The sequence below is a fragment of the Anoplophora glabripennis genome, unplaced genomic scaffold, assembly GCF_000390285.2.
Source record: "Anoplophora glabripennis isolate ALB-LARVAE unplaced genomic scaffold, Agla_2.0 scaffold392, whole genome shotgun sequence".
NCBI lineage: Eukaryota > Metazoa > Arthropoda > Insecta > Coleoptera > Cerambycidae > Anoplophora > Anoplophora glabripennis.
Window position 1 is genome coordinate 215647 of NW_019416500.1, and position 18563 is coordinate 234209.

At 30.0% G+C, this 18563-nt stretch overlaps 1 protein-coding gene across 1 annotated transcript in view; it reads right to left on the bottom strand.

Moving 5' to 3' along the window:
• LOC108909777 (ankyrin repeat domain-containing protein 33B-like) overlaps positions 1-18563 on the bottom strand; it is a 141636-nt gene that overhangs the window by 45390 nt on the left and 77683 nt on the right. The window contains exon 3 of the mRNA XM_018714199.2: positions 14521-14650. Coding sequence (XP_018569715.1) covers positions 14521-14650 — 130 coding nt within the window. The remainder of the gene's footprint in view (positions 1-14520; positions 14651-18563) is intronic.

The following is an 18563-nucleotide window of genomic DNA, read 5'->3' on the forward strand; positions in this document are numbered from 1 at the left end:
CTCTTCAGTTTTACTTGGAAGTGTGTATGACTAATATGAGGTAACAGATGACATTTAGTGACACATTAAATGAGACAGGTCTTATTTATCATTAGCAAAGGTTCTTAATTTATGCCTTTGGTTAGCGGTTGTTTTGTATTTATATTTGGGTGGTAAGAGCAACGATCGTGGGTTTCTCTGCCATGCTCTTTCCCCACAGGAGCTCTAGGTGAGCCTGGCACTCTCATTTTATGTTAAATGGTTGTTAATGTTTTTGTTGTTCTTTCTATTTGTCACATGTTTAATTTGAATTGTATGTAAATAAAGGTTAGGTGTATTTACTCTGCTTTTGTTTTATATAATTAAGCCATACATCCCCTCTACAAAGTTAGTAGGCAGCGCCTTCCGGTCAATTAAAAAAATGGATACACACAGCGTAGGTAGTCCTTATGACGATCACATATTTTTGGCCACAACTACGTTTACTTATTTTTTGTCGAACCTAGGGTTGTTATACTACAAAACCTATAATAAATCAAATTTAATTTATGTACCTATTAGCATTAACATTTACATTTTTAGTAATAGATTTTCGTTTTTTGTTTTATCACATTTAACTTCCTTTCCGTTAATAATAACTCTTGTAAAATTTTTGCCATCATTTTCGAAACGCATAATATCTGCCGAAGTTTGTGAAGAATTTGCACAAGTTCTTCTTGTAAGGAACAGCTATATTTTCCTTGGATTTTCCTTGCAATATTAAGTTTGTTAGATATAGACTCCTCAACATAACTTTCTGCTACAGAGGAGCTCTTCCATCCACTATGCCGTTTAATGGTGGTAAGATCAACACCTTTATTGATCAATAAAGTTGTTGAAGTGTGGCTCATACAATGGCCAGTATATGTTTCTGGATTTTCGACATTCAGGAATGAAGCAACTATTGAGGGTACCTTCGCCAGTGTGTTGATTCCAACAGGCTGAGAAATACATTTTTGATTGATGTATCTTAAAAAGAATCTGTCTTGTGTCAGACGAATTGGGCGCAGAGAAATATATTTTCTGCATATTTCAACAACATTCACGCAAAATTCTTCTTCGTCTTGGTGTCAGGTATTGAAATAAATAGGTAACTGCCAACGTCCTGTATACCACAAATTTTCAAATTTGTCAATTCGCAGCATCGACAGGCACCAGAAACTCCCATTATTAGTGCAACCTAAAATAATTTAAAGTTCACTATATACCTAAGAAGATGTAAAAGGTAAAGAGATATTACCAATCATTAAATAATCTTTATCGGAAGTTAAAAATTCTTCAATATGGGCTCTTTCCAATACTGTAGCTGTTTTTGCTTTGTATCCTCTCGATTCACTCTTCAAATAAGCAGTAAGCTTGTTATATTTTCCAATATCTATATTTTTGTAGACCTTTATAGTAGCCTTCAACATCGAATACTTCAACTGCATAGATGAAATTGCAAATTTTTTCTTCAAATTTAAAAAATACGATAGTATGACTTCTTTATTTATTGTCATTACCCTCCATTCATTAAATTCGGCGAACACTTTTTCGTAATGTTCCCTGGATTTCGCTGGCAATAAATGGAAAATTGCTTCTTGAGCTTCTTCAAAAACAGCCACGGGAACATAATTACTTGCATTTTTACCAAATTCATATAGAACTGTTTATTAAATACTAAGCACTCATTAAAATTTTTTCCACAAATGATGCATCTGCTTTTCTATACCTAGACAATGTCCAGCAGAGAAATCAGAGAAATAATGAATAAATAAATACATGCTTTTATAAACAATTGTTTTGTATCCACCACTCGATCCTCGGAAATTTTCTGTGTAGTGCCCTCTGTCTTACATTTGTGCAAATAAAACATCTTTGCCTGTGTCTTGTGGATAAATATTATTGAGTATTAATTGTTACAGTTCTAAGAATATTTAAATATTGAACATTCTGAACCATCTTCAAGGTCTTAAGTATTGAACACTAAGCATTTGAGGAATACTGTTTAAAGAAACTCTCCGTTTTATTCTAATGGCGGAAATACGTTTTTTTTTATGACTCAGAGGTTATTATGAATTTCCTTGTATTATTAGATTCTACTTCTATATAGCACACGCTGTTCATTTCATTCGTCAATTTATTCGGCTTCATTTTAACGTACATACACTCGTTGGAACCTGAAGTAATATTCCCACAAACAAATTACAGAATATATCCCACAACGGGAACTCACGCCCTCAACTTTGACCTATTTATGCCACCGCTTGACAACTTTATCTCTATTATTTTACGGTACACTTACTGGTTTTAGTTCAAGTATATTTCGTACGTCAATCAAATAACAATAATAGAATTGTCATGTCTATATCCGTCACTTTAAAAACTGGTTATGTCCAATTTTTACCGAAGCTCTGTTATTATTACGTGCATTGAGATGAATAGAACGCCTCAAAAAATGCAATTGACTCTTGTAACAGAGAACAATATAAATAATTACATTTCTTTCGCGGTTGTCAATTACGAAAGAAAGGTCTTTTCACATTATAGTAACATTGTTAAATACTATTTCCGTCAACCAGTACATAATATATTAACGTACAAATGTAATTTTTGCTTTCATAAGATAATAATAATAATGTTTTTTTTTTATTGCCACGGTACTTAACTGCAACGGAATTAAGCTATTTCAAATTAAATGAAAAAATATTCATGAAATTCTCATAAACTGAAACTGATCTTTGAAATTTAATTTGAAGCTTAAATTATTTTTCAAATAACCTTTTTTGTATATCTAAAGTACATAATATACACCGTGTCCACCTAGTGCGCGTAAGTCCAATATCTAGGTTAATAAAAGATAAAACTTAATTTTTTTCTACAGAGTTGCCTACTTTCCCGAGCTGCACAAAATGAAAATATATTTGCATATACAGGATGTTCAGTTTTTCCCGGGCAGGAGCAACTTAATTTTTTTAAATGGAAACCTATATTTTTATGGCATTATCGAGTTCTACGTACATGTTGGATAAACGCAAAATAAAATAAGTCGAACACTCTGTATACTAAGCTCATGTTAATGGTGTTTATAGTCCTAAGTTAAACTTACTCCAGCGAAGCCGACGCTGTGGCTAAATACGCTGATCAGCAGAATAAAAACCGAAGTATCTTTGTCCTATTAATTATTAGTCTGTATGCAGTCTACTTAAATGTAACGCTATAAAAGCTATATAAAAATCTCATTAAATACTATTTACTCAATTTACATTTTATTATTTTCTTCCCCATAACTCAACAGGTTCTGGGCCCAGATACGTTTACGAATTAAAAACGTACAGTTTAAAAAATCGTGAGTGAAGTAAAAACTATTTTCTATGTGAAAAACAGTATTTGTGCGTGCGGGTACAACGGAGTCTAAAAGTCGTCGAAATATTCCGCAATTTCATGGCGAACGCTATAGTATCTGGAAATTTCGTTTACGTGCTTTACTTGAGGAAGAAAATGCATTAAAAGTGCTCGATGAAGATCCATCAGAACTGCTTGATGGACAGTGGCAAAAATTCGAACGCTTGGCAAAAAGTATAATCATGGAATATCTCAGTGATACAATGCTAGGATTCGTGAAAGAAGAAATAAGTGCTCGTGGCATAATTCGAAATCTGGATTCGATTTATGAAAGGAAAAGTTTGGCGACGCACTTATCAGTTCAAAAGAAACTGCTAAGTTTCCAGTTTAAAGTAGATATGCCTCTCATGAATCATTTCTTGGTATTCGATGAGTTTTAATAATGGAATTATTAGCTGCAGGAGGCACTCAAACAGAAACACCTAAAATTGCGCATCTCCTTCTGACATTACCACAATCTTACGATGGCATCGTAACAGCAATCCAAACTTTATCAGATGACACCCCAAGTCTTGCTTTTATTAAAACAAAACTTCTAGATTACGAAATCAAATTGAAAAATGATAATACTGAAGCCAGCCATAAAGTGATACAAGTGCAAACAACGCACAGTGAAAAATTCAAATCCAAATCAACAAAAGGCAAATGGGGCAACCAAAAATTTAAATCTCAAAATAAATTCACACCGCGATATTCCGGTCCACCGCATAGGATATACAACAAGTTGTCCATTATATGTAACCATTGTGGACGTCCAAACCATATTAAAAGAAACTGTTATTTTTATAAAAAGATGCTCCAAAGACAAGAAAATCAAGAACGAAACAGAACCCTACAAATTGTTCAAACTGAACAAGAAAAGCCTTCATGGTTGGAATTCACAAATCACAAACACAAAACCCGCCAACCGAAATCACATTTATCCTGGATTCCGGCGCAACAGGTCATCTAGTAAACCAATCTGATGTCTTCACAGCTGCTACTCTACTGGAAAACCCATTAAAAATATCAGTAGCTAAATCTGGTGTTTTAATTACTGCTACATTAAAAGGTACTATCAACGTAACCACAAATCTAGGCGTAGCCGGAGTTCTGGACAACGTCCTGTATGCTGCAGAGGTACTTCATAATCTCCTGTCAGTACGTCGTATCCAGGAAGCAGATATGACAATCATTTTCAATAAGTCAGGTGGGGTAAGCATTAAGAAAGGCAAGAAACTAATTTTGACTGGTAAGTCTATTAAGAATTTAATTAAAATTAGATTTAAAGCAAACAACCCTTGTGTAAACCTGATCAATAATGTAAACTTTTTTATTGTTGGTTTTTCGAGAAAAAGTTATTCTTGACAAAAAGTTTTTCTTAGTTCGAACGTAAAAAAATTATTAATATATATTTTATTGCACTTTATGACAGGGAAGGATATTTAAAATAATAATATAAAAAAACTTACAGGTATTTGTCAATTAATTTCGTTCGTTTTTTTGTCACTAATTGTTTAATTATATTTGTCAATTAATTTCGTTAGTTTTTTTGCCACTAATTGTTTAATTATAAACGTTAATTGTATAAGTTAATATCGAAGATATAGTTTCTAAGATATTTGATCATTAAACTGATGAATTTGAAAAAAATAATTTGTTCAAGATCGGATTATATCATTTTATGTCGACTAGATGGGTTAGACACTTGTCATCCTCGTGAATTTGCCAGAAGCTGATTTCATAAATGGTGATTAATTTAAATTAATATGATTGAGATCGGGACTATGTCATACACGTTTACTGCATATTGCTGTTCTATTATTAAATTGTGGATATATTATAATGTTATTCCGCATTCTTAAATACTACTTGGAGTGTTTGCAGCGTTAGGTTAGAATTCTGGATAGACTTGGAGAAAAAAAGAAATTGACCATTTTTAACGGTATAATACCAAGCAAGATTTCAAAACTCAAAATTACAAACCATACCGTCTAGAAATTTAATTAATATGAATATAGAACATATAATCAGAAAGTTTTTTGGAGAATACTATTTAATTATTAATATCATTCAAATTTGCCAAATAAAAATATTTTCCCTCCACACGACATAACCGTTAGACACACTGCATATAGTCTTGATTATTCTATCGCTCTTTCACCAGTTCGTAAAATAAATAATAAATTAATAAATGTGGACATGAGATAATTTGTGATTTTAACTGTAAAATGACAGAAGCATTCGCATCTCACTAGGAATGATTGGCGTGTCTGTCCCACCACCGTTTGAAAATAAACAATGTCATCTAAGTAGTTGAAACGAGTAACGAAATAAAAATGCTCTATTAAGGAAACAAATTGACTGTCACGATATACACGCAAGATAATAATTGTATAGACGCGGGATGAACGATAAATAGCACCGCGGAATGGCAGTTTTAATAAAAGTCACATAAACCACGACAACTAAACCGCCCGACGTAAATTAAGATTGATATAAAATAACAAATTATTTTCACGTGAGTGGCAATTGCAAAACATTTGTTAGAGGAGCCGGTTATTTAATTCAATGATTCAACATTATTGAAATTTCAAATGTAAAATTAATTTTGATCTATATATTTGTTTTATTTTACAGTTAAGGTAACGAAATTCATACAAATATTCCAATAATACATTTACAGAAAAGATAATTGAAAATGTGTGTGTGAACAGTGCATAGAAGAGACAAAAAAACAGTAAATATAAATTAAAAATGAATTAAAAGAAATAAAAAAGGTAATTCTTAGCTTCACGCCTAAACTGATGAAATGAATTGTAAAATAAATCAGTGAGATTAAAATATTAATTGCAGAGTTTTTGAAGGACACATTAGTGGGAGTTTCGAACATATATAATAAGTAGGTAATAGTTATTTATTGTATAAGTGTTTTAAGTAGCATTTTATCCACGCAATTAAAAGGAGTCTATCTAACAAAGTTGATATTGCAAGGAAAATCTAAGGAAAATATAGCTGCTCCTTAGAAGAAGAGACATCCGCAACTTGTGCAAATTCTTCACAAACTTCAGCACATGTTAAGCGTTCCGAAAATGATGGCAACAATGCTACAAGGGTTGTTATTAGCGGAAAGGAAGTTAAATGTGATAAAACAAAAAACGAAATGTCTGTTACTATAAACGTAAATGTTAATGTTAATAAGTAAATAAATTAAATTTGATTTATTATAGATTTATTATTCTGCTAGTGAAGTAAAGTTACTTTTTTCCAGTAGTGGATAAAGTATCACTTTATTTAGACGGTTCATATATGTGGATAAAAGTCCGATCCGTTGTGGATAAAATAAATTATATAACTTTTTGCCATTCGCCTTGATAATTGTATAAATTGTTATAGAAGTTTGGTAAGCCTGTTGGAAGATTAGAATAATTTTCGAATATTAGAGAATGTAAATTACTCTTAATAGCTGTGTGTTTCTAAAATTTAACAATTATTAATGAAATATTGATATTATTACAAATTTTTAATGGCACCTGCCCCCGAAAAATACTTATTTGTAACTTAGCCCAGTCATTATAGACATGAAAGAGCCTGTTTCGGGAAAAACACTATTAGAAGTTTATCTGCGGAATATTGTTCGGAAACCTGTTATAAATAAAATATCAAAAAATCAACTCGAGGCTAGTTGGGAAACTTTGTTTTAACAGTGGTCAAAGTTATGGAAAAGTGGTTTTTTACTCACGTAAAAAAGCTATTATTCAAAGCGAAAAAAAGTTTATACAAAAAAGGTAGGTATTAAATAAGCCTATAAAATGAAAAAAGTCCGATTAAATTCCGATAATTTGTTTATGCACAAGAGCTCAAAAATGGTCGAAAATTGCCGTTTTTTTCAATTGCTAATAATTAATGCAATTTTCATCGCAGACACTTGTAATTCAGGATTTTTGAGGCTTTTTACACCCTTAATAAGTGGTAAAAATTTCAGCTCGAAAGCTTCATTGGTTTGGCGTTGGCGGAATTTGTTATCTAAGAAGATGCTATTTTCAATTCATTTTTCCCAAGCTCACAGGCGTTGTAGGGTTTTGATCATTAGTTGTTTTTGTACCTAAATAGTTGTATTGACATAGGCATTTACTGAGAATTTAGTTTTTCAAATTTAATTTGTTTAAAATTGACTGAAAAAATGTTAATATTTATTAAATTGTTAAGATAGGTAATTATTATAAAATAAAATAGTAACCTCTTTACTTTAGTTTTCTTCGAATTTAAAAAAAAAACGTTGTTGTAAGTTGATTAGAAGCTGAGATAATTTTTTTTATTTATTTAATCGCAGTGACCTTAATTATTAATATTAAGAGCCGAAATTTGGAGAGAGTATACATTAAGAGCTATATTTTCATGTCCTACATTAACATTAAGGTGAATTCAACTATTTAATTTCGAAAAAGAAGATAGCGGCGATGCGTTCTATTACTTGGTCTAGCGAACGAGTGGGGAAGGCGAGGCTTAGCATGCGCGCTTAACGATGTAATAAATATTAACATTTTTTCAGTCATTTTTAAACAAATTAAATTTGAAAAATTAAATTATCAGTAAATGCATATGTCAATACAACTATTTAGGTACAAAAACAACTAATGATCGAAACCCTACAACGCCTGTGAGCTTGGGAAAAATGAATTGAAAATAGCATCTTCTTAGATAACAAATTCCGCCAACGCCAAGCTAATGAAGTTTTTGGGCTGAAATTTTTACCACTTATTAAGGGTGCAAAAAGCTTAAAAAATCCTGAATTACAAGTGTCTGCGATGAAAATTGCATTAATTATTAGCAATTGAAAAAAGCCGACAATTTCGACCATTTTTGAGCTCTTGCGCATAAACAAATTATCGGAATTTAATCGGACTTGTCTTATTTTACAGATTTATCTAATACCTAAGTACCTTTTTTGTATAAACCTTTTTTCTCTATGAATAACAGTTTTTTTACGCCAGTTGAAAAACTACTTTTCCATAATTTTGACCATTGTTTTAATAAAGTTTCCCAACTATAGTCTCGAGTTGATTTTTTGATATTTTGTTTATAACCCGTTTCTGAACGATATTCCGCAGAGAAACTTCTAATAGTATTTTTTTCCCGAAAAAAAGCTATAATGATTGGCCTAACTGTTTTGGAGAAAATTAAACAAATTTAAAATGCTGAAATTTATATTTCCTTATTATGGAGATACTACCTTAAAAATCTTCAGAATTTTATTGCTCCTGAATATTTTGACAATAGGATGAATGTATTTAATTATATTTAATAGTTTTAGAGTTATTATTGGCTTAAGTTTAATTGATTGAAACATCTCAGGAGATATTCGAATTAATATGATCCCAAAATAATCTAACGGTAAATCAAACCTAATTACTTAATATCAGAATATGGCTAACCCTAAATTAAATTTTCCTCGTGATTTTCTAACAAAAGTCTGGAATTTGTTGCAAGTAATTCTATAGATTTTTTCACGGTTCGCATACTGTATCGTGATGCTTTATTACTCTTTTGTTAAATCTCGGCTAGAGAAAAGCTCGTTAAATTAATCCCATACTATACTATGGAAGCATTAGATAGAGAATGCAATGTATTATGATAAAATTATTGGAATTACTGCTTTAAAAAAAGTTATTAGTATCAAAATTTGATTTATCCTCAATACAGGATCAATAGAATTCAGTTAATGGAGCGGTTTTTACACTTTTTACTTTACCCAAAAATATATCAAAACATGATTTGTTACTTTCATACCTACACTCAATACAAAAGTTACAGTAATCAAAGTCGTTATGTTCAATTTTAGTATTATTCTTTTATGTTATTAGATATTATGATCAACAATAGTTCAAAGCTGGGGCTTTTCTTCGTAAACATGTGGCGATTACTATAATTTTTTCAGTCACCACCATGACATTAATGATAAGCTTTTAGAAAAATTTGAGATTATATAATAGTTTCCAAAAATTATGCGGTGTTGCCAGATTTATTAAAAATACAAAAATATTGATATTTGAGATTATTTTTGAAATTTTGTCTTACTTATATTGTATCATTGAAAAACCAAAAAAATGTTCTATTTGCTCAGCTTAAAATTAAATATGACGCCCATAAGAAAAAATAACGTTGATGATGGTTTCTCGCAACCGAAACGTCGCAATGAAAATCTAAGTATTCAGTGAAATTTCTTGAAAAAACTTGCTGTGAAAAAGTGTTTTCGGATTTTTAAAATTCCCCTAAATAAAAAAAAATCGAAAACACATTACTTTTTTTTTAATAATTCAAAAACCTGAAGAGCTAGGACCGATCTGCAAGTCCATTAAGTTAGCAACGGAACTGTCTAAAACTTTCCGCATTTAACCATATTCCTATCTCTTATAATTTCCAAGATACCAATACATGCATCACCAAAATTGTCCACACTGTATATATTTGTAGAGGCCTTTCCTAATAAATATATTTGGGTTCTTCATCTCATAAAGTAGTTATTAAAAAAGACTAAATAAAAAGGTGAGTCACAAGGTATTTTATATTTACGGAGAGGAATTTGAAATTTCTTATTTGGCCGAGTGCTATTATGTATATTTTGATTTAAAAAGTTGACTCTCTAAAAGCGTACACGGATATTTCAGAAATAAACAATGATACAACAGTTCGAATATTAACATTTAAAAAAAAAATAGTATACATAAATGGTCACTAGGTATCCAAGATGTATACTAGAATACGTTTTTGATAACTAAGGACATCTGATACATGGAATGAGATTCTTCAAAAAACAATACCATATCTCAACTTCGAACTCACAATATATGTGAATCTCATAGACAGTTATAAATTGTAATGAAGTTAAACCAAGTTTTAGGTTTCTTATCAAATATCACTCCGAGTTTAATTTTCATATTAACTGAAGTAATATCAGATATCCAGGTCAGGCATTCATGTTACTCCCACGAATTTAATTTATTTTTCGTACCGTAAAATATTATATTCGTTTAAAGTTATACATAATTTGGTACAATGTTTAAAACTTAATTACTTAAGTTTTTTCAGGATTAAGATTTGATTCATCCCAGTCACCCACAGTCTTTAATATAGTTAGTTTAATAAATCTCATTTATATCATGGTAAATTGTGTGATGGTCTTTGTCAAAGGTGATGCAAAAAGATATGGAGTCAAGTCAAAGTATGACAGTTATGTGTTTTTCGCATTACTATCAAATATTTAGATAGATTATTCTCAATTTTCTATGAAGATAGATTATCATACTCAGATCTTTGTTATTAAAAATTATGACTTCATTTGATAAGACCTCTATGAAAATTTTTAGAATTAATTTGATTTAGCTCAATAATATATGTATGAATAAATTAAAAAAAAATGTTTTTTTTAACTTCTAACAAAACTGAAAGACTGTCGTAACATCTGTCACACCCTGTGTAATCCAACACATTCCATTGTTATTTGCTTAGAATTGTTACTTTGTATAGTTTTAATCACTATTTGTTAAAATTAACTGCATAAAAATGAAAAAATCCAGTTCATTTGAAACTGGGTTACTCAGACGAAAAAAAAAAAAAAACAAGATCGTCAAAGCACTAGACATTCTAGAATATTTTGGTATAAATCAAGTTATTCTTTAGTGATAAAAGGTATGTATTTATCAATAATCAACACTTTCTAACGTTGGTTTCTATCTGGGTCGTTCCCTAGTCAAATTTAATAACTGGGATATTTACATAATAATTTAGATAGCAAAGCTCAAGTGGATGCCGTTATTACTGATTCAGTGAAACGTCTGATAAAATAACCATTAACATTTTCTTTTGCCAGGAGCCAGAATTATTGAGGGCTGGTGTGATGAGAGCCGTTCTGGTAAATCGAATTAAATCGGTTAAAAATAGATACTTAAGTGTTTCGACCTTAAATTATGGAAAAAAAATATGTAAGTGTATCATTTTAAAGAATTTTTTAATATAATTTTCAAGTATAGAATATTAATAAATGCTACTAAACGCACACTACAACATCAACTGTTTTACTGAACGCTTAAAGTTGTAATTATTGGACCAACAAACAATAAATATTAAATTCGGACAACTGATCATTTTCTCAGTATCTACTTGGTAAAGTAAGTTTACAGAGTGTTCCTATTTGTGTGTGTAAGTAAAAAACAAATGAAGATAAAATATATATTTTTAAATAAACCCCATGACGTATAATTTCATCAAAATTGTAAATCTTGCAATTTTGCTGCTAACTATTTTTTAATCTAAAATGAAATAATCAGCGCTGATTTTAATTTCGGACATAAGAAAAAGTCACAAGAAACCAGTTCTGGAGAGTGAGGGAGGACGGTAAACCGATTTTTGGCACAAAACTGACGAATTGACAAATAGCTCAGTAAATGAAAAAAATGTTTAAAAAAATTCGTTTCAGATTGAAACTTGGTTTAATCGTTAGTTTAGGCAAAAAGAAATAATATTTCCCAAAAAGTATCGGTTTAAAACAACAAGATCATTGTTTAAACAATGATTATAATGTAAAAAATACCAAAAATGGAGTTTTTTAGCTGTATTAAAAAGCGCTCTCCAACAGGAGTTTTTGCTTATGTTTATACTTATAGGTTTTCAAAAAACGCTTCATTTGAGACCTGCTAAATCAAAATCCATTAACAATTTGTTTAAATAATTGCAAAAAACCAGCGAAATTTGAATTTGCTATAAATAGAAGAAAACAGTATAAATCGTCTCTAAACTGCAGTAAAAGTTGCATTTTGTTACGCTTAAGAAACGCTGAAAATTTGGTAAAAAAATATTTATTTGTTTACGAGTTTTTGCATTTGTTTATTAGAAATAGCATTTTTTTTAATTGCAAAAAATTGTTAGCGTTATAATAAAGGGCCTTATGAGGGCTCATTTGTTTCGTCTTAACTTATATTTTCAAGATATGCAATTGGAAATTGTAATTTCATAGACTAACCTCAGATACATAATTAAATAGGAAGAAAAATATGACATTTTTCGAATTTTTTTAACATATTGTGCCGCCAAAAGTTAAGTCCACGTTTTTTTTTATGCGCATTGAAAAATTTTCATTTCTAGTGATATTTGAAAGCCAAAAAGTAAAAAATCTCCGTGGATATACGAGTACGATTCACCCAAACCAAAACAAATACCGCCTAGTCTATAATATATAGTGTAATTTGTTTTTAAGGTTTTTCGTTAATAACTTTGCGAAGAATGAATATTTTTTAAAGCCGCTTTGATATTCGTAATCCTGGTAATTTTTCACGAATTAAAAAAAAAATAAAATGTCCCAGGACCATTTTTAGCCGAGATAGCGTTTTTTTTTAAATTCATAACTTGTTTATTTATAAACATTAAGACTTGAAATTTCCGGAATAAATCAATCAACCCTTAAACTTCAAAATAACGGTTCAAGATATCGAAAAAATGCATTTTATAGTAATTTTTAATCCTTTAAAAACGCCCTCGAATACATTTCTATACTTGAAAGTGGTGGGGGGAAAAATAAGACAGAAACGTTCCGAGACTTCAAATCTTACCTGCCCGAAAATTTTGCCATCTCGGGTAATTGTGGACCAATTTTAACGTTTTTTTTTTTTAATCTGGGGTAGCGCAAGAAAATAATAAAAACTTCACGGTCCATTTTGCAAGAATTAATTATTAGTTTGTTATAAACTATTAATTTTGTAAAAAAAAATATTTTATCGTATTTTTCAAGAAATATTTTTTCACATTGGTACCAATAAACAATTTTCTTAAAAAACAATATTTTTATGTAAAAAAATTTAGGAAAAAATATATTTTTTATGTACCTATAAAGTTTATTTTAATGAGAATAAGCTTTAAAAAATATCTGAGTAAAAAATGACTCAAAAAATAGTTAAATTTAAATCATATTAAGAAAAAGTCAACTCTAAATAGGTTTTGCATACTCAGAATGGAGTCAAAAATCGCTCAATTGATAATTAGTAGTAACTTGGATTTGAGTAAAACTCACTCAATTCTGATGCAATAGTTTCACTCAGTTGTACTCATACTAATAAAGTGAAAATTTCACTCAATCAGGTGTGGACACAATATTGAGTAAAATTGAGTGAAATTTGATTGAAATTTTTTTACAGTGTAAATTTTAACATTACGTTTGTATCGTAACAGTAATTTATATGATTTACTTTCAACTTTTTCCCTGCAATATTAGTTGAAAAAGTGAAAAAAAAACGGCATAATTATATTTGGACTACATTTAAAGATATCGAAATAAAATCAATGAAACGGCGACAATTACAGTTTTCAATTTTTTTACCTAAAAATCACGTAAAAATATAAAAGCAAAATCTAGGATCACTAGCACAATGTAGTATTTGCTTCTTACTGTTTCCATACAATTATATAGGGTGTCCGGAAATTAAACCGACAAAGGAAGACAACAAATTTTAGGGATGAATTCATATCGATTTGACATAAATCGTCTTATCATCAAAAAATGCTTCCCAACGGATGTAGGGCTTTTTGGAGATGGCCCTTTGACATTGTTTGTTTTTAAGTTGTTCAGATCGCTGTTTATCTATAAGGATCCTAGGTTATATGGACAACCTTTTGATGTAAAACTGTTCGTGAATTTTTAAATGCTACATACGGACAACAGTTAATTTTTGTCTCTAGGGATAACTAAAATCATTAATCTGTTCTCATAAACACGTGATCAGCTTTGGGAACGAATTTAACACATCGTCAATCATTAGAGAAACTAATCACATTATGCATTAAAAGTACAATTAAAAAAAATAATGTCAAAGGGTCCTCTCTCCTTTAGAAAGCGTTTTTAGATAAGACGATTTATGTCTAATCGACATGAAATTATCCCTAGGATTCGCTGTCTTCGTTTGTCGCTTTAGTTTCCGGACACCCTGCATTTAACAAGAATATAATACATTTTGCTTATTTGTATAAAATAGGTACTTTTAAAATCGGCGTCTGCATACAGCGGAACAATCTACCGAATCGAGTAATATTCCTAATTAACTTGCCGCAGTTTATTCGCCAAAATTGCATTTTTATTGCGAACGTACTTACCGGCTTGAGCAGCGAAATGCAATGGAGTATTCCCTTCGTTATCCGGTTTATTGGGGTCCAATCCGGGTAATTGCAGTATTTGCTCCAACAGATCTATCGTTCCATTAGAAGCGATATAACTTAATACTGTCTGCAAAGAAAAAGGAAACAATCAGGATGATTGATAGCTTTGCGGCGGATATAAAATATTTGGGGCAATTGGTTCTTTCCCGTTTGTAAAAAAAATAAATAATGCCATCTGGTATCAAAATTATTAGTTACTGTGCAGAGTGACTCGTAGTCATTTGGAAATATTTGAGGAATGTTCATTGCAAACGATGAGATTAAGTAAATGAGATTATTCATATAAATTTAAATGTAATATTTTGAAAACACATAAGATTAATAGATTTAAAATGTGTGGCCTAAAATTAATATATGGCCTCAAATGTTTCTAAACTATATTTTTTCACATGAGTAAAAGCTTCAGGTGTTCAGAAAATGGCAATTGTTAGGATTTGGGGAGGGTTTGCAAAAATATCGTTACAATGAGTGAAAAATCGTTTTTTCGTATTAACTTTTTCGTTTTTCATTAAATTTGGATTGGATTGGTAAACTGAATACATTAGAAGGAATAGCTTTAGATAACATAGCTTTTACCCAAATTAACCAAATTTAATGAGGAGAAAAGTTTCAACGATAATTCCTCATCTCTCTACTTCAAGAGCTAATAACTCGCGCATATAAAATGTAAATTAAACTTGTAACGTTTTAAGGCCAATCTGAGAGAGTGCCCACAATTTTGTGGACATTTCCTATAATTTTTTTGTATACTTTAACGATTTCCTCAAACAAATATATACTGTATAAAAGTGCAGAAATAATTTGTCCATTCATAAGCACTTTTTGAGAACCATTGTTCACATAGAAGGCAATTCATGCGTGCACGCCAACGAATTCTAAGTTTGCCAAGTCATATGTCATGAAAATTATTGAAACCTCTTTTAGTTTAGTGCTACATGTTAAATCTAAATCTAAAGCACTGTGACGGATTCTAGTTTAAATAAAAGTAACTAGTTTTAAGAACAAATTTAGAAAAATACGTAGTGAACTTAATCAAAATTTTAACTACATAATACATAAATCCCTAAGCAAATTAATTTCAGTAAGTTAAATGCCATCATAAAGCCAAAGTGAAAATTGAATTACTTAAATAGCAAATATGTTTAATTATTAAAAATAAATTTAAAAAAACTGCATATTGAAAAATAAGGTACTAAAACAGTAGATATTACCAAATACCAACAAACAATTACGCTAAAGCTGTTATAATCTGTCCATCTGCTTGTACACATTATTATTATCGATTTACTATCGATTTTCGGAAAATAGTTTATTTTAAAAGTTTTTTTTTTCTATTTTCTAACGATAGACAATTTTAGACACGCCCTGTATATAGTAACTTATTAAATTACGTTATTCATTTTAAGTTAGTGGCAAATAAGGTAAAATGCCAGGTGAACTATTAACTATTAATACAGTTGACTAGTTTTGAAAGTAATTAAATTCATATAAATTAATTTCTGGGTAAATTGCAGGTTCTGCAAACTAAATGCAATTGATTAAATATCTGCTTTGCAGTAAACTACAGTGAATACATGAAATCAAATGAAAATGTAATATATAATTCCCGCATATAGATAGGTACTTCTATTGGGGACAGTTTTTGAAACGGTTTTAAAAATATTGTTATCTGCTATTATAGGAATATTTATGCTATCGTAATTTAGGAAAAATTTAGGAATGTCATCAATACTATAAAACTTTCATCAAAGACCTAGAATAATTCTGAAGAATTAAAGATAAAATGTGAAAATTATGAAGAATATCTAATTAGAAGTTTGTTATGCAGAATGTATGCATGTAAAATGTTCGGCCAAACTTTAGACAGCTTCAAAAGCCTGGGTCGCGGCGAAGCTTTTGCAGAGTCACCACTGAAGATACCAACAGTGAAGAACACCGAAACGTTTGGAAGCACTGAATTTGACCAGTTACAGTAGCCGCTACGGAACATCTTAGAAAGCGATTTCGTCCGTAACGACTTTAAAACCAACAACTAGAGCCGAAATGAACATCAGGGCGGGTCTAAGGGTTCTGATAACCAGTTGGACCTCACAGAGTCTAGTCCGAGAACAGCGAGGGCGATCAAAGATTCCTAGTTGAGGCTATAGAAGCGCAATGTTATTCTGCAACTGGTTACCAGGTGCATATTTAACGGCATATCAATCCGAAAAACCATCGTGATTTAGATATTTTGAAGTCAAACTTTAACAATCAATAGAATGCTTTATTTTTTGTTTAATTTATTGTGTATTTATTCAAATAACTAATGTCTGACATAGAGTGGTGAAACTTGAACTCAGTTAAGTGCATAAGTTGCATAAATTGAAAATAATTTTAAAACTATTCGTTTCACAAACAAAATTATAAGAAATTTTTTTAGAAATATAATGGTAAAAACATAATTTAATTATCGGAAGTCAAAAGTATCGTTGGAGTAGTAATTTCATAATATCTAAGAATTACTACCCTTCGGAATATGGAAAATACGATGATTTTCTTTTTTTTACTGGTAGGTACATCGAACGATAATTATAAAGAAAAATAATTATTTACGTACACATGCCTACAATTTAATTCTGATAACCAACACGAACTGAAACTATAGCCTCGCAGCTTTATTTCAAACATATATAATTCTACCTTGATGGTAAATGTTTAATAAGTTGTCAACGGATTCATCCATAAAATCAATCGAGCAATAAAGCATGAGGTCGAACAATGCTCTAGTTTCTTGTAGTCGAGAAAATAGAAATTAAAAGTTTAAAACTTTCTGAGGATTTTTCAGCACAAAATTTTTTTAACAGCGCTCGATGATAATAATGTTTTCGTGTAAATAAGTGTCTAATAAAGCAAAATTAAAATTGCGTGGTACGTATTCCTCCAGGAACTGATTAAAACTTTATTCTTGTACATATTACAATTAAATATTTACATCTCTAAAACCGTACTCTAGATATAATTTATCAGAAAAATGATACGGCTTAGAGAATACGGGAATACAAAGTATCAAATTTATTCAATAAATAACGAAGCATTATTAGCTACTTAAAATAGCTAGTACTAGCTACTATTAGCTACTTAAAATTGCTACTATTAGCTGCTAAAATAGCTTGAAATAGCAACTTAAAATAGCTAAAATACCTTAAAATAGCTAAAACATATACTATACTATAATAGCTAGCATAGCTATAGGTACTACTAGCTACTAGCTAAAATAGTTACTTAGAAATAGTTAAAATAGCTTAAAATAGCTAAACTAGCCACTTAAAATAGTTGCTTAAAACAGCTACTTAAAAAAGTTTAAAATTAAATTAATTAAAATAGCTACTATTGTACCGTAACTATTTTAGCTTAGCTAAAATAGTTGCTATTAGCTACTTAAAATAGCTACTTAAGATAGCTAAAATATCTTAAAATCAGTTACTAAAAATAATTAAAATTACTTAAAATAGCTACTTAAATAGCTAAAATAGCTGCTATACTATACTGTAAAAGCTAGATGGCTACTATTAAGTGCTAGCTAAAATAGCTACTATTAGCTACTTAAAATAGTTAGCTAGTAAAGTCTATTTCAGATATCATTGGGGACCTTTATGGTAAGCGCCAGGTATCTTTTAAAAATAAATGATGTTCTGTTAAACTCCCTTGGACTTTCTAAGAAATAAAAAATATTCTAATAGAACTTGATAGATGTATTGGTCTATTTTCATCTAAGAAGGCTATCTTTGAATTATGGTCTATTCGTTTCCGGACACCCTGTATTAGAAACGCTCCAAATTATAAATTCTTATAAGTCAAACAAATAATTTATGATTTGATTTAAAAATAATTCATAAGTTAAAAATATTATTTTTACATACGATTTTCAAATGTGTAACACATCAGTTAACTTTACAATGAATTTACCTGTGAAAAATAAAAAAACTTTTTTATTTTCGTTT